Here is a 21,971-nt window from a genome sequence, read left to right as displayed (position 1 = left end):
CTCTGTGCATGAGATGCAGCTGGAAAATGGGGATGCGATTGGAATGGTGAGAGACTTTTAGGTTCTACATTAAGGAATCTGGGCTTTATTTGTTGGTAATTGGTTTTCTTTGGAAGATAATTAGAAGCTCTTGCTTCTAGAATTACTGAGGTAGAATAGGAAATTAACTCCTCAACAGGGCATATAGGAACATTGGGAGCATTGATGATTTTTATTCTTAGAACTAGTAATTATTTTGAGATGGAGTTTTGAAAAAAGGGCTGCAGGAAACAATGGAAGATATATAATAGATAACATTGCCTTTCAGTTATGTTGGGATTGAGATATTGGTGGGGGATACATCTTAGAAAATCAAATCAGGTGGTTTTTAGAAAGATGTAGTTTTACCAATGAACAGGCTTAGGCTAGAGGGCCTCTTCAGACTGGACTGAATGGAGAGGGTAAGATTGCCTTGGGCAGTTTCCTAAAGGGCAGTATGGGCAGTGATAGAGATATTTAAATAAGTGGTTCTCAGGAAATTAAAAAAAAAATTTGTGATTGGTATATTTACAGGAGGGCGGAGCTTGATACCTGTGCTTCCTGAGGGCTATGCCCAGCATGTTCTAGGCCCACAGAGCTTAGGGTTTGAGCAAATCTGATGAGATCCCAGGCTAAACCATATTTATACAGGGCACAGCTGCCTGCAACTGCTTTGAGAGATTGGTTCACAGGGGTTCTTACCTCACTGGTAGGAAAGGGTCACTAAGGCCCAGAGGCCCAGATTTCTGTCAGTTTGTATAGTGCTAATAAGTTTATTTAAGTAAAACAATTCTCAATCAATTAATAGGTCATCTAATATGTTAGATTTGGACCAAGGTAGTATTGCTCCAGAGCTCTATTTCTTACTCCGCTGAATTGAAAGAACTAGGGGTCTAAGGAGGATAGAGAGGGTCAAATCTAGAATGTAAAGTATGGAGAAATGATCTAGAGTCCTGACTCCATTACTTTCAGATTGCATGACCCTGAATACATTTAATGCCTTTATGGACTCAATTTTCTCTTCTATAAAATGGGTATAAGATAGGTTACTTATGAGGATTAAATGAGATAGCCATTATAATTAAACTAGGAGGAAGAGAAGGCTTTACTAACTTGAGGGGGAAATGGGCTCTGGGAAGAGCTTTGTCTTTTGGGAGTTTTTGGTGGTGTGTGTGAATTTGATGTTACTGTAGCTTGAGAAAAGTGGCTACTGGAAGGGGAGGTGACAGATACATGAGAGTAAAGGGAACACAGGGCAGGGTTCTGGAGGGATTAATTAGAATGAAAAACAGGGTGACGCATAGGGGCTATGGTAGCAAAAGTATTATCAACTCTAATATAACTGACTTTTTAAGCTTAAGCACAGTGTTTTAAAATAGTACCTTTTAGTGGGTTTCAGTTTTGATTTCTAAAATAAGCAGCAAATAGATCAAACCAGCAAGCAGTATATGAACTGATGATTTGAAAGAATGTGTTGAGAAGTAGGAATGAAGTTCTTTTGTCAGAAATTCTCTGTCCTTGGAAGGTAATTCTAGAAAGCTAGTTTTTACTTATAAACAATAGGATAAGAGTTGTTTTCAGGGTTCTCTTGGTACAGTTATAAGCTGTCTTATAAAACAAACATTATTTGATGAATTAGTACGAGGGGACATTATTTTATCTTGGGATTTTGAACACTGGACTTGCAGAATTAGAGGAGAGTGGGGATTGGCTAGTCCACCTCTCTAGTATTGTAGACAGATGGTCATGACATAAAACTTGCGCATCAACATGTAAATGACCCGACTCCCATTATTCTAAGAGGCAGCCCATTCCATAAAGGTTAAAATCTTAGACTTACTGGGTGAGTTAAAATATATGGCTTTTTTAGCGAAGATTCAGAAATTCAGCCTGCTATGGTTTTGGATGTAATATTGCAATTAGGTTATATGCTTAAATGTTTGTTTTATCTTCTAGGGCTTGCATTTCTTTTGGTCCTAAGAATCGTTCAATTGGAGCAGCAGCTAAAAGCCAGGTAGGTAGAGTTTTTTTCTAAAATGACTTATTTTTCTGGTTTGTCCATCCTTCCATCCAGCAACTATTCGAGTGTCCATTATGTGCCTAGCCCTGGTAGGCCTAGGCATACAACCTAAGAAACACAGACCTGATCCTTGTTTGTATGTGCTTGAGTGATGAGCATGAACGGTATAATGTTTAATGCACACTACTAGGATGTATTTTGCTCAGATCTTGTTTAAGCAAGACTTGTTTCTTGACTTTTTAAATGCTCCTTAAAATCTGTCTTGTTGGGCCTTTTATCTTACTCATGAGGGTCAGTGTTATCTCTCTATTTGATCTTGTCAATCAGGGTTCTCAAGGAAGGAAAGCATACTTGTAGAAGCGCATTAACTTGTTATACCTCCCATTAGTTTACTTTGTAAACCAGGAACCTGACATAGTTGCTCGTTTCTGAGTAACCAGAGCTGCAGAATTGCGAGTTCTGTTATCCTGAGTGTTGGGGGTTGCTGTAAAATTAAGGAGGTGCATGTTTGACCTTTTTTATAGTTCAATTTGGAGCAAAATATGGACTGAATAACTGTCTCTCTCTCTGGAACGGGCAGGGCCTAAAATTCCTAAGCCTAAGAAAATGGTGCTTGGCTAGATGATTACTAATTAAACTGGGTGTTTTATAATCTTATTTGCAAAAATCTCAAGAGTTTAGGAGGCAGTAGATACCAAGTACACAGCTTTCTTGAAATGTCTTTCCTTCTAAAATTCCAGTGAATTCTTCCTGTTTTTAAGTTTGCTTTCATTATTGAGAATAGTTATTGTACTAAACTGGCTGTCTAGTTCTAGGTTGACATACTTATTGTGATACTGAGTTTCTACTTGGCAGCTTACTGAAGCAGGACCTGATTTGGGAGGCCTCACATTGGTTCACAAAAGGACTTCTGTGTGTGCCTTTTGACACACCTGATGCAGAGTTGCTCTGCAGCTTTTCTTTGGGAATTGTTACGCTGCTTAACTCTTGCTTTGGGAAGAGGAGCCTGCAAATCATTTAAAAAAAATTTTTTTTATGACAAGATCTTTTTTTTTTAAATTTTATTGGGGGAGGTGACCAGACAAGTTGCTGTCCTTTAGTTCTTCAGTCTAGTTGTGGAGGACGTCGCTTCACTGGCCCATGTTGGTATTATCATTGCGCTCTTCTCGGGTGAGGCAGTCGCTTCGCGGCCATTGGACGGCCACTCACCGTGGCTCATGGCAGGTCACTGTAGCTCACGCCCTGCTGCCAGCCAGCCCCACTGCCGGCCAGCCCTACTGCAGCTTATGCTGGCGACTCACAACAGCCCAGCTCCAGGTTGAGCTGTTGTTCACCATCTTAGCTGTAGAGGGCGCAGCGTCACTTGCCCTCGTGTGATCTGAACCAGGGCCTTGCTGCTCAGAGCTGGCGTTCCAAACCAACTCCTAACTAACGTGCCACTCAGCCTGCCCAGGAGCCTGTAAATCTTAAGCACAAGTTCATTCTTGGATTGTTTTAAATGTCTTTGCCAGCGTTTTTTCCCTCCTTAAATTATAATAGTTAATTCTAAAAAAATTACAAAATATAGATATAATAGTATAAAGAATTTGGAAGTTACCCATGCTATTGTTATCTAAGAATCACTGTTAGTATCTTAATGTGTAACCTTTTGTATTCTTTCTAAACATATAAACATTGTTTTTCCTCCTCAGAAAGTGAAATCATATTATGTAGATGCTTATCTTCCAGTGTCCTAAAATGATCTTACCCTCCTAAAATGATGTGTGGGTATACCATCATTTATTTACCCATACCCATTTAGGCTATTTCTAGTCTTCTGGTATTATAAATAATATTCTGCCAGTATCTTTTTGCATTCATCATTGTGTACTTAGTGTCATCTTTTTTTTTCCTTATGGTAAGTTTCGTTCACTAGAATTTCTGAATCGATAAATACTTACAAGTATGTATCGTAGACTCCATACTCGTAGAAATAAGTATGGAAAGTTTGAATCACAAACGGGGGGGGGGTAATTTTCAGAGGCTAGAAATCATTTTATTATGTAAATGTTTATTAGAAATTTAAGACAGAAAATGCTTTTATAAGTGCAATGACCTGTCTTTATGGACAAGCAGGACAAGCCAGGCTGTGGTCTCTGTGTTACCTGTACAAGTCCCTTATCCCTTAAGCCTTGCTTCACATGCCAGCAGGCATCATTCAGAAAGGTTTACGCTGAAGAAAACTGAAACTCAGAAGGAAACTTTGTGGAGTTAAAATGATACTAATTCAGCCTGAGGCTGTTGAATTTCTTTTTCCCTAATTTAATTCCTGTTAGTCTTTCTACTCTTTGATTTCGATATTCTTTCTCTTAGATCATTTCCAATGCAAAGAACACAGTCCAGGGATTTAAAAGATTCCATGGCCGAGCATTCTCTGATCCGTTTGTGGAGGCAGAAAAATCTAACCTTGCATATGATATTGTGCAACTGCCCACTGGATTAACAGGTATCAAGGTAAGGTTCTCAAGATAGTGCCTTATGATTAAAATACCACATTTTATTTTGTCATGCCAATGTGTATCAGTACCATTCTGATTTCATGTTGTAATGAAAATGCTTACAAATGCTTGGGAGAAGCTTTTGCTAGTAAAGACCATTTGGCGTTTTTTTGAACAATCTGGATTTTGATTGTTCATATGGGTTAGGCGGATGGGTAGTGATGGTTTGAAGTTAACGCTACCATTGCTGCTTGTCTTGTTGACTGATGCAGTGGTCTTTCTGGTGTGATTTTTAGGGAAGGACTTCTGGAAGAGCAGGCAAAGAAATCACTAGCCAGATATATGGTCATATTTCTGACAGTAGGAATTAGGTTGGAAAGGTGTTCTTTTGGGGAAAAGGGAGTCTTAGTCTCTGGGACATCTAGAAGAGTCTCTGTGAAACATAACAGTGAACTGATCATACAAAAGAGGTGAGAGGCTGGGGGATAGGCAAGGTGGACACAACTGCCTCTCTAGCACTCAGAGGTGGAAAGAAGAATCCAGAGAGGTGGCTGAGCTTTCCAGGCAAGTGAGTTTAGAGAGAGGAGAGTTGGTATTTGAGACACATCCCAAATGGAGAAATAAGAATCATGGGAACAGGCTCAAAATCCAAGAGATGATAAGAATTATGAGAAAAAAAATGTCAATGATGCCATTGTAGCTGAGAATTCAGTTGACTTTAGAGGTGAAGAATTCTGATAACTGAAGAAGGATCACTGGGTTTATGTAGGATGTCTGTGGCAATAATCTCAGAACAGTGTGAATGGCCTAGGAAGGGATAAAGCTGGAGTATAGAGAAGGGAAAAAGGATAAAAAAGGGAAGTGAGGAAATGGGATACTTACTGGTAGGAAGTAGGATGGGTATAGTCAGATTTTGTTAATAAGCATTGCAAGAGACAGAAAGAGACTGGGGAGACGGCCACAGGAGCAAGTGATCCACATACAAGTGGGGAGGAGTCGACTAAGATTAGACAAATAGCAGGAAAAAGAGGTAGAAAGAGGTTCACCCGGAGGGGTATTTTCCCATCTTTATCGGACAATAAAGAGAGGAGCTGTTAGATTATAAACCCAAATAAATTATGGTTGGGCTGAGGAATGAGGAGGTGAGGAAAAGGTGGCTTTCAAGCTGAGTTGGAGCAACAGCTTAAAAGAAGAGGGTGACATTGTCTGGTCCGGACTGCAGTTGAGGAGTATGGGTACATGCGGGAGGGGGTTTATCCTAGCCAGTCTTTCAACATTTAAAGTTCGCAACTTTCGTCAAAGCTGAAGACTTTTATCCAGGGCAGGATATCTTGAAGTTTTGTTCATCATTTATTCTTTAATTCACCAAGTATTTATTGTGTCAGCTCTGTCAGGTGCTGGGGCTACGGCAGTGAATAAGTTTGCCTAAAACCATGTCCTCAGGTTAGATTGGATCCTAATTGGGAGACGATAATTAAGTCAACACAATAAACAGAGTAAAACACATGTAGTATGTCAGATGGTAGAATAGCTCCCACCACCAGAGCCCTTTATGGAGGGGCATTGTGGCTGTCCCAGTTTGCTTCTGCACAGGTAAATTGTCGCAGCATATTGTTTCCATAGTGGTTCTCACCTCCCCCTAGCGTGTTTGACAAGCAGGTTATAAAGGTAAAAGGGACCTTCAAGTTATTTTTGCTTTCAAAGTTAGTTTCCTTCAATTCCCTCTTGAGATAACGTTCTGTTGGTGACGTGAGGCATTGCTCATTTTAGGCTCTTAGGACATGAAGAACTACAATAGGTCCTAGATCCTTTTGTTGTTTTATTGCAGGTGAGATATATGGAGGAAGAACGAAATTTTACCACAGAGCAAGTGACTGCCATGCTTTTGTCCAAACTGAAGGAGACGGCGGAGAGTGTTCTTAAAAAGCCTGTTGTGGACTGTGTTGTTTCGGTGAGTTTGCTCCCTGCACATTATCAGTCACTTGCATGAAGAAGCATTTGCATTTTAACTGCAAATAATTACTATGTGGTTTTTTTTTTTTTTTTTTGCTTTAGGTTGTATTCTTATTTTAAGAATTTATCAAAGTAGTCTTCATTACCTTGAATATTCTTTTCTGCCCTCTAGTTTTTGCTCAGGCCTCCTGTTATTCTGCTTATTTAAAGGCTTATCTCAAAGCCCACTTCTTCCTGCATTTCTTCTAGCACCTAGCCTAGTGTCTGATAGCCATTTGTTTGTTCAACTGGTCGAGTACTCTCAATGTGAAATACTGTCTTTTTCTCCATTTCTATCTCTGTATCTTTGCTGTCGCTGTATTTAGCACTAAAGGCAAGGCAGCAGTAGACCTCATCTTGTCTTTTCCAGATCCCTGGCTAGGTGAAGCCTGGCTGTTTGTAGCTTTGTGCTTGTAGAATGGTAGTGTCCTAAGCAACTTATGATGTTTGGGAGGCTGTATTGGCTTTGCCACTGAATCTCCTCATTCTGCAATTATGATATTTTATCTCTGTGGCCTCTATTTTTTTTTTTTTTTTAAGATTTTTTTTTATTTTTTATTGGGGAATTGGGGGAAGGGGAACAGACAAGTTGCTGTCGTTTTGTTCTTCAATCTAGTTGTGGAGGGCATCGCTTCACTGGCCCAAGTTGGCACCATCACCGCGCTCTTCCCGGGTGAGGCAGATCAGTCGCCGGCTTCTGGACGGCCGCTTACAGCGGCTGCTGGCTACACAAGGTAGCCCATGGCAACCCACTGCCACAGGGTCTGCAGCCTACGCCGTCGCCGGCGACTCATGGCAGCCCAGCTCCAGGTCGAGCTGCTGCTCAGCATCCCAACTGCGGAGGGCAGCGTCACTGTCCCTCATATGTGGGATCCGAACCGGGGCCCTCTGGCATCCCAAGAGAGTTCTCAACCATCGCGCCACTCGGCCAGCCCCTGGCCTCTATTGTTTTAATGTTGGTGCATTGACTGGCAAAGCAAGGACTGTTAGGTGGCTTTTTTATCCCGTGGTCCTTTGTCTGGTGGATTCTTTAGCTCGTGGCTGTCGAGTAAAGCAGAACTAAACATTTGTTGGGAAGAATTGGATTATGGCTGTTGTGACACATTCTGGGGGAGCAAAGAGTGAAAATGTTACTTCTCTCTTTTTTTTAAAGCTGAGCCATCCTGCCACCTGTTGGCAGCTCAGCGGCTGCTCAGCTCGGGCCAGGAATCGAACTGCTGTTGTTCAGAGCTCATACTCTTGAAGCAAGCTCTTAACCAACTGAGCCACTTGGCTGGCCCCAAAATGTTACTTCTCTTAAAGATTGAATACAGACTCCATTTTCTTAGATGCTTTCTGCCTTCCCCAAATTCTCCATTGATCTGTCAGATTTGTCCCTATTTTCCCATCTAGTGCCTTTAACATGGATCCTGGCTTACAGTCAGTGTAGAAGTGAATTTTATGTAAAAAGCTGAAGAAAAACTGGCTTTTTCAGGTTTGGAGATCAAGTTAAAAGGTGATATGTTAAGTCATGTGTTGGGAGTCCTCAAGACTACACCGAGTTTCAGTGACTTGCTAGGAAAATTCACAGGACTTGGCATTTAGCTGTACTATCAGCTACGATTTATTACAGGGAAAAGATACAAATTAAAACAACAAAGGGAAAAGGCACATGGGCAGTGTCTGGAGGAAAGCAGGTACAAGCTTCCAAGAATCCCCCATTAATGGAATCTGGCTGGCTGCGCTTGATATTTCCAGCCACAAGTTGTGACAACGTGTGTGAAATGTCACACACCAAGGAAGTCCTGCCTGTTGCTTAGGAGTCCAGGGTTTTTGTTGGGAGTCAGTCATGTAGGTCTATGCCTAGCATGTGCCAAAATCCTAGACTCCCAGAAGGAGCGTAGGTATTCAACATAAACTCAGTTGTACAAACAGTTTAGGCACAGTGAGTCATACTTAACATTTAGGGAAATTTTTCTGTCAACTTAGGGAGCTGTTGCTAGGAACGGGCCACAGACCTTTCCAAGGATAGCAGTCTCTGGCCTCTTGGTGAACTTGCATGCAGTCATTCCTCTAGCCTTTGGTACTAATGGTATATCTGATGGCTGTGTAAATAACGCCTGGGTGTGTTTTACTTTATTTATAAATTGATTATTGTTAAAATGTAAACTTACATGTTTTAGGAAGGTAATAGCCGCTGTGTTGAAAAACCCAGTGTGCAAAAAGGAGGGGGGATGGGAAGCTTCAGCATCCTCTGCCACCTAGTGAGTAGTTTTTCCTTCCCAAGGCTACCAATCTTACCACTTGACTATCTTTCCAGAGGTTTCTATGTGCTGAAGCAGATACGTATAGGTTCTTTTTTACTTTCATTTTTCTTCTAACCAATTTTGGACAATTTGTCTAGTATTTGTTCCATAACAGTAAGAGTACATCATTCCATTTAGTGGCTGTAAGGTACTCCAGGTTATGCGCGTACTTATTTAACCACTCTCTGGTTTTGGACATTCAGTTTTGTTTTTTAATTGTAAAGAATGGTGTAATAGCTTGAACAAATATCATTTTGTTCTTAAAAGTTTGTAGGATTTATAAGCTAAATTCCTAGAAGTGTAGTTGCGAGGACAAAGGATATGTGTACAATGGTTCCCCTTTCCCTGGTTTCAGTTACACGCAGTGAACCACAGTCCGAATATATTAAATGGAAAATTCCAGGAATAAACAATAAGTTATAAATTGCATGCCATTCTGAGTCCTGCTCTGTCCCGCCCTAATGTGAATCATCCCTTTGTCCAGTATATCCACATTGTATGTGCAGTACAGTAAGATGTTTTGAGAGACACTACATTCACATAACTTTTATTAAAGTGTATTGTAATTGTTCTATTTTATTATTGTCTCTTACTGCACCTAATTTATAAATTAAGCTTTATTGTAGGTATATATGTATAGGAAAAAACAGTATATATAGGGTTCGGAACTATCTGTGGTTTTAGGCATCCACTGGGGTCTTGGAACATAACCTCCTCCTCCCCCCCAGCTGGTGGATAAAGGAGGAATGTTGTATTTGTAATTTTAACAGCTATGTTTAATTGCTCTTTAAAGAATTCATACTAATTTACACTTCCACCAGCAATATATGAGAGGGCTTATTTGACCACAACCACACGAGCTCAGCTTATTGGTGTATTCTGCTCATTCTAATAGGAGAATAATGGTATCAAAGTATATGTGATTTTAATATTTTACTCTTCACATGAAGATGAACATTGTAAAATTAAGAGCTGTTTTGTATTGCCCTTTTTGTGAAATGTTCTTATTCTTTGCTTTTTTTATTTTGAGTTTATAATTTTTATTTTGATTTGTAGTTCTTCATACATTAGATTAGCTCTTTGCCCTTTTATGATATGAGTTGCAAATATATTTCCCCATTTGGTGATTAGAATTCTTTTTTGAGTCAAATGTATTAATCCCCTCGCATCTTTTTTTCTTCTGGGCTTTGCGTTATATTTAGAAAATCCCATTCTACTCTGATAGTAAAATTCCCTTTCATTCTGGTACTCTTGAGTTTTTTCAAACATTTAAGTTTTTTTATTTGAATTATATTTTGGTATAAGGTGTGCAGTTGGGATGCACCTTTATTTACTTTGTCTATATGGCTGGCTATCTATTTGTGCCAACATTACTTACTGAATTTTCTAACTTTTCCTAACTGGTTTGAAATATACTTCCTTGATCATATATAGAAAGAAATAGCTGTAGGTATTTCAGGGGTGTTTCTGGATTTTACTGTTTTTTGGTAGGTGCATCTTAAATGAGGAATCTTCGTAATACTGTAAACTTTCAAATTTTTTTGTAGGTTCCTTGTTTCTATACTGATGCAGAAAGACGGTCAGTGATGGATGCAACACAGATTGCTGGTCTCAATTGCCTGCGACTAATGAATGAAACTACTGCAGGTGAGGGGCTATTAACTACAATTTTTGACTTGCTTAATCTTGAAGCTTGTGAAATCTTAAAACCCTAGGGTTTCTTGTTCTTCATTTTGCTTGGAATGCTTACCACCTATGTGTCCTAGTATTTTTGGTAATGCTGTTACATGTGAAGAATTCATCTGACCAGTGCTTTTTCTGTATCTTCATAGCACTAAATGTTGGTCTGTAATCACATGGTTGTTTGGGAGGGAACACATTTTTGTGAGTTTGGAGCAGTGCTTTGGTTTAAAAATTGGCCTTTTCTACCACTCGTGGATTAGTAGTCAGAGGAATGGGGTGTAAAGCAACATCTCAGGGACAGGATATGTGGGAATGCTGAGACAGAAATCCGGGAAAATAGTTTGGGAAAGTGGGGGAAGTAGTTTGGGAATAATTGCGGAAATCGTTGGAATTGGAAATGTTAAGGAACCCTAAGTGAATGTCAGCATTTAACTCTTTGCAGTTAGTGATCTTCATGAATAAATAAATGCAAAGCTTATAAAGAATTGATTCTTTGTAAAATATAGCGTATTAATTACTGCTCCATTCACTATGTACAAAATCTGTTTTTTCCTACTTAAATGAATTTTAAGTTTACTACTTAGATAATAATATGTTGAATTTAATTTTTTTCTTATGTAGTTGCTCTTGCATATGGAATCTATAAGCAAGATCTTCCTGGCTTAGAAGAGAAACCAAGAAATGTTGTTTTCATAGACATGGGGCATTCTTCTTATCAAGTTTCTGTATGTGCATTTAATAGAGGAAAACTTAAAGTAAGTATTTTTTTTTTTTTGCCCCCTGGAAGACTGTATTAGAAGTGTATGGTAATTAGGAATTTGTGAGAGACAATTTAAATAATTGGTTAAAGGATTTTGTTTCATTAATGGAAACTTGGCTGTCAGCCATCTTATCTAGAAACTAGGTATGTAGGGGTAGGGTGGAAGTGGAAGCCCAAAATAATTTATTAAGAGTTGGCATGGTGTGAAGCAAAGAGCATAGATAGGCCTTGAGGAAAATGCTCTTAAGATTCCTGAGCCTTATTTTTCTTAATCTATAATGTGGGAAAATAATGCTTACCTGCAGGCTTATTAGGAGGAGTCTTTAACATATGGTGCCTTGATGTTTTACACTGAAGATTGAGGAGATTATGATAAATGTATTCTCTTCTTGCTCTTAAGATTTTGAGTGTTCTGGAAAAAGGGTGGAGGGACTAGACTTGGATGGCCTAAAGAAACCAGACTAAGAGTGATAATCTAGATTTCTGGAAAGCTTAGACTTCTGGAGAAAGCAGTTTTGTCCACAGAGAAGACGAGAAGGGTTAGAGGCGAGGCGGGGCCAGAGAGTGATCACCGGCAAGGTTGAACTTGCTGGCCAAGTTCCACAGTGGAATATAAAATCAGTTCTCTAGCATGGTGATTCTATCCAGAATTTGCTTATGAACCAAGAACATTGTTTGAGAGTTTAACTTAAATTATTTGGGTTGTGTATCACTGTTTTTGGTGCCAAGGTCTAAAGTGGCTTTCTCCCCTCAATTTGGGGATTGGTGGGTAGGGGACTATTTATCCCCAAGTAAGTATTTTTTAGGTTTGGAGGGCATTTTGAGACTATTAGTTACAGTCCTGTTTGTCTCAAAACTCAAGTTGGTTCTACTTTATGTTCTGGTTTATATTGTTGATAGGTTTTCTTTAAATAAAAAGAAAGCAAATCTTTGGGATGGTTGGGAAATAAGAAGTTTGTGATTTTTCAAGTATAAATGCTGGGTCAAGTTAATTCTCAGTGTTTAAACCTTACTTTGATTACTAATACAACTTCTAAAATTCTATTCTTTCACCTTTTTAAACAGAAGATACAGGTCATAATTTAGTGTTGGCTTTGGGTCACAGTGGTGTTTCTTAGTGGTCACCTGCTTTTTTTTGGTAAATTGTCCTTCACTGTGAGCCGTCACTGTTAGTTTTCCCCAATATAATTAAAATTTAATTATAAAAATACTCATTATAAAAACACCACCAAACCTGGAAAACATTTATGTGTGAAGAAATAATATTCATAATCTTACTATTCTTAATAGTTTGGCGTGTTTCATTCTAGTCTTTTAAGAAAACAAAATTGGAATCACACCATATTCAGTTGTGTGTCCTGTTTTTCTTTTTCTTCAGTTAACGTATTTAGAATATTTCCCTATGACATTTGACATTCTTATGAGATTATTTTTATTGATTTTATTCCTTTATAAAGGATGTCATCACTGATTTAACCTATTATTGAATCTGCTTAGATCTAGTTTGCTTTTATAATCTGCTACTAATTCAGAAAATGGATAACCCAAGTTAATTAAACTTCTCTGTTAAATATAAACAAATTGCTGAGAGTAAAGGCTTTAGTATCCTTCCTGGTAGTAAACTGCATAGAGCTAGGCCTTTGGTATTATTCACATAGCAATAAGACTAGTATGGCATCCATGACATGTTAGTATATTTGGCCTTGGATGTGTAGTTGCTGTTTGGAATCAGATTGGTGGAGAGGGCGTGATGTTTTGAGGAAGTTGGGTTTTGAATTCCACTTCTACCGCTTACTAGCTTTGTGACCTGCAGATTGTCTGATCTGTCTAGGCTTGTAGCATCATCTGTAAACTGGGGGGTTACAATGTCTCTTTTCACAGTGGTTGTAACAATGATTAAGTGACACATGCACATGGTCCTGTTTCAACTTTAATATATCCCCCCTTTTTTATTACAATTTACCAGTTAAATATATCTCATGATAAAATTTTAAACTGATTGGTTTATTTTTGAATTAATTATCTTTTTTTCTAAGGTTCTGGCTACTGCATTTGACACAACACTGGGAGGCAGAAAATTTGATGAGGTATTAGTAAATCACTTCTGTGAAGAATTTGGAAAGAAATACAAGCTAGACATAAAGTCCAAAATCCGTGCATTATTACGACTGTCTCAAGAGTGTGAGAAACTCAAGAAATTGATGAGCGCAAACGCTTCAGACCTCCCATTGAGCATTGAATGTTTTATGAATGATGTTGATGTATCTGGAACTATGAATAGGTAACTATAATAACATTTTGATGTTAAACTGAATTGTGATTTGTCTCCACTTGTATTAGCCTTAATTAGCTAATTGTTGAAATCATCATGGTTGTTACAACTTCAGTTCTACGGGTAAAAATTAGAGACCATTCAGGATCTTTTTATGTGAAGGTTGGGTTTGGTTATTCTGATAAGTTAGACTAATGTTTTTTTCTGATTAATTGTATATTCTAGGAAATTGGTAGTTCTTTACATGTTCATGAATTATGTATGATTACTAGTTTTCATAAAATCAGGCCAAAGTGCTTTAATACAGAATTATATTGAATTTGACTTAGTCATTGAAGCATAAAATGGTGTTTTTGGGTAGTTTAGTGTCACTTGAGGACAGCTCTTTTTGTACAGTGCTACAGGAGTTCTGGGTAATTGATGTTTCAGGGCTGTCCTCAGAAACACCCAGAATGTTACTGTTTGGTTGGGTTGCTTGGATGGTGAGAGTGAGATGTCTTTTAGTATGTGAACTGTATTGGTAGAATTCAGGCAAGGCTGATGGCTTGTTTAGGGAAGTGTGGCCTGAGTTATTTAAAAAAAAATTGAGGTGCAATTTGGATTGCTTCTAATCTGCTAGAATTGGATTATTGTGCCTAGTAACCAAATTCGTGGTAACCCTTTTCTCCTGCTTGAAAGTGATGGTTTTCATTTTCATTAAGTAGCAGTTTTGTGTGTGTTATATGTTAGGGGGGCTAGGGTGTAGAGGCTTACCAGTATGTGTTTCAAAAATTGTTAGTGGAGGGCCGGCTGAGTGGTGTGTTGGTTAAGAGCTGGCTTGGGATGCCATCTCTGAGCATCAGGGCCCTGGTTCGGATCCCACATGAGGGCCAGTGACACTGCCCCCTACAGCTAAGATGGTGAGCAGCAGCTCGACCTGGAGCTGGGCTGCTATGAGTCGCCAGCGACGGTGTTGGCTGCAGCCCTTGCTGCACTGGGCTGCCGTAAGCTACCGTGTGTGGCCAGCAGCCGGCATGAGCTGTGAAGAGCTGCTGTGAGCGGCTCTCCAGAGGCCGGTGACCGATCTGCCTCATCCGGGAAGAGCGCAATGATAATACCAACATGGGCCAGTGAAGCGATGTCCTCCATAACTAGACTGAAGAACAAAAGGACAGCAACTTGTCTGTTCCCCTTCCTCCGATTCCCCAGCGCTGTTCCCCTCCCCCAACTCCCCAATAAAATATTAAAAAAAAATTGTTAGTGGAATATTATGTGATTATGAAAGCCAAATAGATGTTATACTTTTAAAAAACTGGAAATAGCTAATTAGCTGTGTGTCACTTTTTAAAAACAAACAGTTGTATCTACATTGTCAGGGCACATGCTATTTACTCTATTTTGTAGCCTTCATTTAGTCTTTAATGCTCATTAGCAGTCTTTTCTTTTTAAGTTTGCAGCAGAGGATAGTTTTATTACAACAGAAAGTAACAGCTCTCAAAACGAGAGGGGGTCCTGACTGGGGTGCCCACCCCTTTTTTTAAACTAATGAAACCAGATGATTTATTTCTGAATAGCATTTTGTCTAATTACATTTTTAAAAAAATTGAGGTAAAAATTTTATACCATTTTATTTTTAATTTTTATTTATTTATTTATTTTTAAGCTGTGCCATCCTGCCACCTGTTGGCAGCTCAGCAGCTGCTCAGCTTGGGCCAGGCATCGAACCGCTGTTTCTCAGAGCTCAAACTCTTGAGCGAGCTCTTAACCAACTGAGCCACTCGGCCGGCCCCTATACCATTTTAAAGTGAACAGTTCAGGGGCATTTAGTATATTCACAGTGTTGTGCCATGACCACCTCTATCTAGTGACAAAACATTTTCATCACCCCAAAACAAAACGTCAGCCTCATCAAACAGCTACTTTCCATTTCTCCTTACCTCTGCCCTCTGGCAACCACCATCTTTTTATCTCTGGATTTACCTATTCTGGGTATTTCATATAAATGGAATCATACAATATGTGTTTGGCTTCTGTTTTGTCTAGCTTCTTTCGCTTAACATAGTATTTTCTAGGTTCATCCACATTGTAGCTATTTATTTCATTTGTATGAATATACCATATTTTTACTTATCCACTCATCAGTTGATGGACATTTGGGTTGTTTCTACCTTTATTGTGAGTAATGCTGTTGTGAACATCCATGAACAGTATTTGTCTAAGAGTCTCTTGTTTTCAGTTCATGTGGGTACATATACACCTAGGAGTGGAATTGCTAGGTCCTGTGGTAATCCTGTGTTTAGAACTGAGGAATTGCTTGCTATTAGGAATAAAACTGTTATTTTACACCCCTGCCAACATGTAAGAGTTTTGGTTGCTACTCATCCTCACCTGTGTTGGTATTAGTGGTCTTGAATTTTTGCCACTCTGATAGGTATTTTCTATACCTCTGTAATTTTTCTTTTTATTGAGATGTAACTCATGAAAGTGACCCTTTTAAAATGTATATCCTTTAGTGGTTTTTAGTATGTTCACAGAAGTGTGCAGCTATCACCACAATCCAATTTTTAGAATATTTTCATCACCCCATAAAGAACCCCTAAGTGAGCTGTCAAGCTGTGGAAAAACACGGAGGAACCCTATAGCATATTTCTAAGTAAAAGAAGCCAATCTGAAAAGGCTACATACTGTATGATTCCAGCTATATGATTTTCTGGAAAAGGCAAAACTATAGAGACAGTAAAAAGATCGGTGGTTGGCAATGGTTCAGGGGAGGGAGGGATGAATATGAGGGTTTTTAAGGCAGTGAAACTACCGTATTTTGCCCAAATTTGTGAGGGAAAAATAAGGATGTGCATTATACATGGATAGTACTAATTCCATTTCCCTGCAAGTTTGGGCCAGAAACGTGGGTGTGCATTATACACGGCAAAATACAGTATCCCTATGATACTGTAATGGTGTATACTTATTATACATTGTCAAAACTTGTTGAACCCTGATACATATTATCATATGTATCAGTATTGGCTCATCAGTTGTTAGAAATGTATCACACTAACACATGATGTCAATAAGGGAACTGGAGGTGGGGGTTGAGGGGCATATAGGAATTCTCTGTACTTTTCTGTTCTCTGTAAACCTAAAACTGATCTAAAAAATAAAATGTATTAAAGAAAAAAGAAACTGTACCTATTACGGTAGCTGTTTTTCCCTTTCCCTCCTTCCTCCTTCAGCCCTAGGCAGCTATTAATCTACTCTGCCTCTGTATTTACTTATTCTGGACATTTCATATAAATGGAGTCGTGTGTATTTTTCTTGATTGGCTTCTTTTACCTAGCCTACCATTTCAAAAGTCCATCTGTGTTTAAACGTGTATCAGCCCCTTTTATTGTATTCCTTTCTGTTGCTGAATACACTTGATGGACTTTAGGGGTTTTTCCCCCCATGTTTTTTGGCTGTTTGTGAATAATGCTACTGTGAACATTCATGTGCAAGTTTTGGTGTGGTCATATGTTTGTAATTCTCTTTGATATATACCTAGAGTAGAATTGCTGGGTCACATGGTAACTGTGTTTAAATTTTGAGGAAATGCCTAACTCTTTTCCAAAGTGGCTACACCATTTTATAGTCCCACCAGGAATCTAGGAGGGATCCAGTTTTTCTACATCCTTGCCAACACTTGTTATTATCTGTCTTTTTTTGGGGGGATTATCTGTCTTTTTGTTTATAGCCATCCATTCCACGTAAAAGTTTAACCTTTTGTTGCTGTTTTCATAGAGGCAAGTTTCTGGAGATGTGTGACGGCCTCTTAGCTAGAGTGGAGCCACCACTTCGTAGTGTGTTGGAACAAGCCAGTAAGTATTTATGTGATTGAACTGTGTGTGTCTCCCACTTTTTGGAAATGTTTATTACTTTTTCCCCCCAGTTATACAAAATTTTGTTATGAACTACTTCAGTGCCATGTTAAGCTTCTTTATATCTTCCTTCTGGAGTGCCCCCCCCCCCAAGTAATCTTTGATAATTGTGTCCAAGGAAATCTAAAAGTTTTCCCAAGAAACCTAATTCAGAATCAAAGATGGATATAAACTTTCCAGTCATGTCACTGTGGTAAAAATCGTTTTTTGCAATACTGCTGTAGTTGCCTTATATGTGGGCTTTTCTGTCAGTGAACCTTTTGTTTGCTGAATGACAAATAGAGCAAAGGGAGGATATGATAACCACATTCTTCCTTTAACAGGATGCTTTTTTATCTTGGAGTAAAAGGTAGAGGTTTGATTTAGGAATATATTACTAAATTTTCCCCAAACCGCTGACAAATGTTTACCTTGAGTCCACTGTTGTGTTGGCTGCTAACCTATTGGGTTGTCGGAAAAGTCATGACGTAGTTTTTCTCTGTTTTTCGTTGTAAAAAATGCGTCATGACTTTTCCAACAACCCAATATTTCAGACTTTTGAGAAGTGCTGTCAGGTTGACAGAGGCTCAGCTCTTAAATCACAGTGATTATGGCAAATGGGCATGTTCTTTACACACTGGGACAGCCCATTTCTTTAAATAGCCCTTCTCAACAAGTTGTCAGTGATTATTACATAAAATGTGACCAGGAAACCACCAGGTACTATGAAGAGTTATTTCATGAGTGACAGCTGAGCCTTGGTGTGTACCTTCTTCTGCTGTGAGGAGGTTATACATGTGTTATAACCTGGACTGTGCTTATACTCTGGATGGAGTGGCTAGAAGCACATCTGAATACCTCTTTTCTTTCATGCCGTGTTGGGGTGATCCAGTATTTCAAGGCCCTCCTGTCTTCCTTATAGCTAGCGTAACTATTCATGTTCTAACAACTCTGTGTGGGACTCGTAGAGATTGTGGGACATTGAGTATTCCTGACCCTCACCTCCTAAATCCCAGTGTTATTGTGCCATCCTGCCCCCATTATTTTGAGCATCAAAACATACATCTGGAAACATCTGTTTCCAGATGCTGTACACCTGTGTGTGTGAGCATGCGTGTTGGCCTGCGTGCCAGAGGGGGGCGGGGGGGAGAGGTGTAGTGTGTTACACATTTGTGAGGTATTTTGTTGTGATATGATGTTGCATTGCTCTTTTATTTCACTGTAAAATACTAATTTAAAATTTCTTTTAATCTAAATGTATAATCTAATCATTTAAAAAATAGAGTTAAAGAAAGAAGACATTTATGCAGTGGAGATAGTTGGTGGTGCAACACGAATTCCTGCAGTAAAAGAGAAGATCAGCAAGTTCTTTGGTAAAGAACTCAGTACCACACTGAATGCCGATGAGGCTGTCACTCGCGGCTGTGCACTGCAGGTGGGTTTTCTTTTCTTCCATAGGTAGCCGCTTGGTGACAGACGACCATGGTTTTATGTATCCAGCTAATAACCTGAAGTTAGCTCAGGGTGATCTCAAGGTGTAAGATTCTGAAACTTCTGTTTTAAAATGGATTTCAGAGGTGGCGTTCATAAATGGAATTGTATGTAATAAGATGAATTGTCTAGAAATAGGTAAGCCTGAGTACTGCTAGAATTTGGCATATTACCTACTGTCTATATATGAAGTAGCGTTGTATATCAATTAAATAAAGGTTGGGGGTAAATGGAAAAAGGTTAAGTAACAGTTGGATTATATAAGTAATTTGACAAATGATAGAGGTTTGGAAAGCTGCTTATTCAGACACCAGTAAATTATTGATGTAAATACTTAAAAACTATTGATGGTGTTCTTCTGAAGTCATTTTTTATAGCTCTTGTGATGTCATTTTGTAATGTTTATGCTTGTCAAATGGAATCTTTAAAAATTATTATTCTAGTGTGCAATCTTATCGCCTGCTTTCAAAGTCAGAGAATTTTCTATCACTGATGTAGTACCATATCCAATATCTCTGAGATGGAATTCTCCAGCTGAAGAAGGATCAAGGTAATAGTGTTTATTAATCATTTTTATACTTAAAAGTTAATTCATTGTTAAGTCTGAGTAAAATATTGCCCCCCATTCTACTTAATACAAATCTGTAACATTTTGTTATAGTGTATAAAGCAAAATGATTACTTATTTTAGTCATCAGAATAAATTTGTATCCTTATTTAGTTTCTTACACTTGATCTTGCTTAAATAATTGGTGTCTTTTTGCACTGATTGAGATACATTTCTTTTTAAAAAACTGTGTATTTTGTTCTTGGAAACTCTTATAACCTGGAAATGATACCAGTTGAGTAACTAAAATTGTCCAGTAATTACAAACCTAGAACACATGGACAAAATGTTAGAAATATCCTGAATTTGTGTGTTTTTGTCTTTTCTCCATTCAGTGACTGTGAAGTCTTTTCAAAAAATCATGCTGCTCCTTTCTCTAAAGTACTCACATTTTATAGAAAGGAACCTTTCACTCTTGAGGCCTGTTATAGCTCTCCTCAGGATTTACCCTATCCAGATCCTGCAATAGGTAAGTGAAGAGTTGGGAATTAAAAAAAAAAAAAATTATGTCTACTTGGGAGAACTGAGATAAGCAGAGTAAGTACAAGATTCTGAAATGTGGGTATTTTAGATCACCAAAACACCCTCTTCTAGACTTGTTACCAGGTTCAAAACTGGTAGGATGATCATTGTTTAATTGGCTCTCCTGTTCTGGGGCAGTATTTCTTGGTTAATGCACATTGTGGGTATACCTTGTGCATAATGTGGTGCTAGATACTGAAAGGATAAAGAAATTCAGTTTGACTCTAACATAGAGTTATAAGATGTACACAGAAAATTTAGGGAATTGTGATATCAGTAGAATAAGTTATGAAGCCATATTGTCTACAGTCTTCATAGACTCTCAGAAACTTACAATCTGGAAATAGTATCAGTTGAGGAGAGAGAAACTAGAGTTATAATTATAGACCTTGAATACATGGGTAAAGTATTAGACATGTCCTAAATGGCACTATAAGGTATGGAAAACTAACCTACTCTTTTCCTCACTTGTAAATCAGGAATAAGGATGATAATTCATGCTTTGCAGAGTTTTGTGAATTAAAAACATAAGTAAAACATTGGTTTAATAACTGAATCTACAAATGGCAATTTCTTGACAAACACAGAAGCACTATGGAATCATTGGGGTTTTTTTTTTCAGTAGAGAAGAATGTGACAACTTGTTTTAGGAATTTACCTGGCGGTAGCATATAAAGATGAATTGGAATAAGGGACTGGTGGGAAAGAAATGTGTGGAGGGTTAGGAGACGTTTGAGTCCTTAGAGAATAGGAGTTTAACTATAAGTGAAAGAGAAAGGGCAAATCTGATGATTTAGTAAGAGTCTTAACAGTACCCATTTCGCTTATTTGAGGTATCATGTTACTGACTTGTCATTGAGAAATGGACATAACCTGGCCTGTTGGACATGTATTCATGTTTGAATTCCTCTGCTCAGGTTACTTGTTCTTTTTTGTCTTTCATTTGTCCCTAGCTCAGTTTTCAGTTCAGAAAGTCACTCCTCAGTCTGATGGCTCCAGTTCAAAAGTGAAAGTCAAGGTTCGAGTAAACGTCCATGGCATTTTCAGTGTGTCCAGTGCATCTCTAGTGGAAGTGCAGAAGTTTGAGGAAAATGAGGAACCAATGGAAACAGATCAGAATGCAAAAGAAGAAGAGGTAACCTGGACATTTTATACCATTTATGATGGCCCAGAGGTGATAGAAATTCTAGCAAATAGACTGGGTGACAAGGGAGGAACATTGTGACAGAGCTGTTGTCTTTCGTCAGTATGGGTGAACTACCAGACAGCCTTTACACAGAATTTATATAGAAATGGAACATACAATAGTTGGCTCCCTCCGTTAGGCCATACACTTCTCAATTTGAGTTCTTTATTCTTTTTGATTACTGAAGGATGTTAAGAGTCTCATTTGATTATTTTAACAAATAGAATAGACTCTACACTCATTTGTTGGAATCATGCACTGAGTCACGTCCTTATTGTGCATCAAGATCAAGGCTTTATAAAACTACAGATGTCTGAGCCTCAGCCTCAGAAATTTGAGTTGTTCTGGGCTAGGGCCCAGGGATCAGTCGTTTTAAAAGCCTCTGAGGTCATTCTTTTGTGCTGCAGGCATTGAAAACCACTGATTCAGGGTCTCCACAAACGTCTCCTTTCTGTTTCATTATTGCCAGGCTTTGGCCTTTTAACAGAATTCTCAGGGTGTTCACCTCCCCTACTACGTGCAGTGGTTGTACTTTTGAGGATGAAAAGGCTGATGTAAAAACTGCTTGAAAAAGTTAAGATTAGAGAAATTGACTCATGAGAAGCTTGGAGAAACTCATACTCTCTTCAGATGATATTGTGTTAAATATTGCCACGCTGTGTACTATGAGTACTTTATGGTTTATAAAGCAATTCCACAGCTACTCTTGTTTCTATAAGGGTAGGGAGGGCAGGGCAGGTGTTATCTCCAGTGTACATATGTAGTAACAGATCCAGGGAGGAAAAC

At 38.6% G+C, this 21,971-nt stretch overlaps 1 protein-coding gene across 1 annotated transcript in view; it reads left to right on the top strand.

Moving 5' to 3' along the window:
• HSPA4 (heat shock protein family A (Hsp70) member 4) overlaps positions 1-21,971 on the top strand; it is a 39,785-nt gene that overhangs the window by 8,077 nt on the left and 9,737 nt on the right. The window contains exons 2-12 of the mRNA XM_019642198.1: positions 1,975-2,032; positions 4,391-4,531; positions 6,344-6,466; positions 10,340-10,439; positions 11,097-11,230; positions 13,272-13,516; positions 17,264-17,340; positions 18,663-18,814; positions 19,314-19,420; positions 19,813-19,946; positions 20,953-21,134. Of these exons, the coding sequence (XP_019497743.1) occupies positions 1,975-2,032; positions 4,391-4,531; positions 6,344-6,466; positions 10,340-10,439; positions 11,097-11,230; positions 13,272-13,516; positions 17,264-17,340; positions 18,663-18,814; positions 19,314-19,420; positions 19,813-19,946; positions 20,953-21,134 (1,453 nt within the window). The remainder of the gene's footprint in view (positions 1-1,974; positions 2,033-4,390; positions 4,532-6,343; positions 6,467-10,339; positions 10,440-11,096; positions 11,231-13,271; positions 13,517-17,263; positions 17,341-18,662; positions 18,815-19,313; positions 19,421-19,812; positions 19,947-20,952; positions 21,135-21,971) is intronic.

This window comes from Hipposideros armiger, unplaced genomic scaffold (assembly GCF_001890085.2).
Source record: "Hipposideros armiger isolate ML-2016 unplaced genomic scaffold, ASM189008v1 scaffold_66, whole genome shotgun sequence".
Lineage (NCBI taxonomy): Eukaryota > Metazoa > Chordata > Mammalia > Chiroptera > Hipposideridae > Hipposideros > Hipposideros armiger.
The sequence above is the reverse complement of the archived record's forward strand: the minus strand, read 5'-3'. Positions and strand labels throughout refer to the sequence as shown.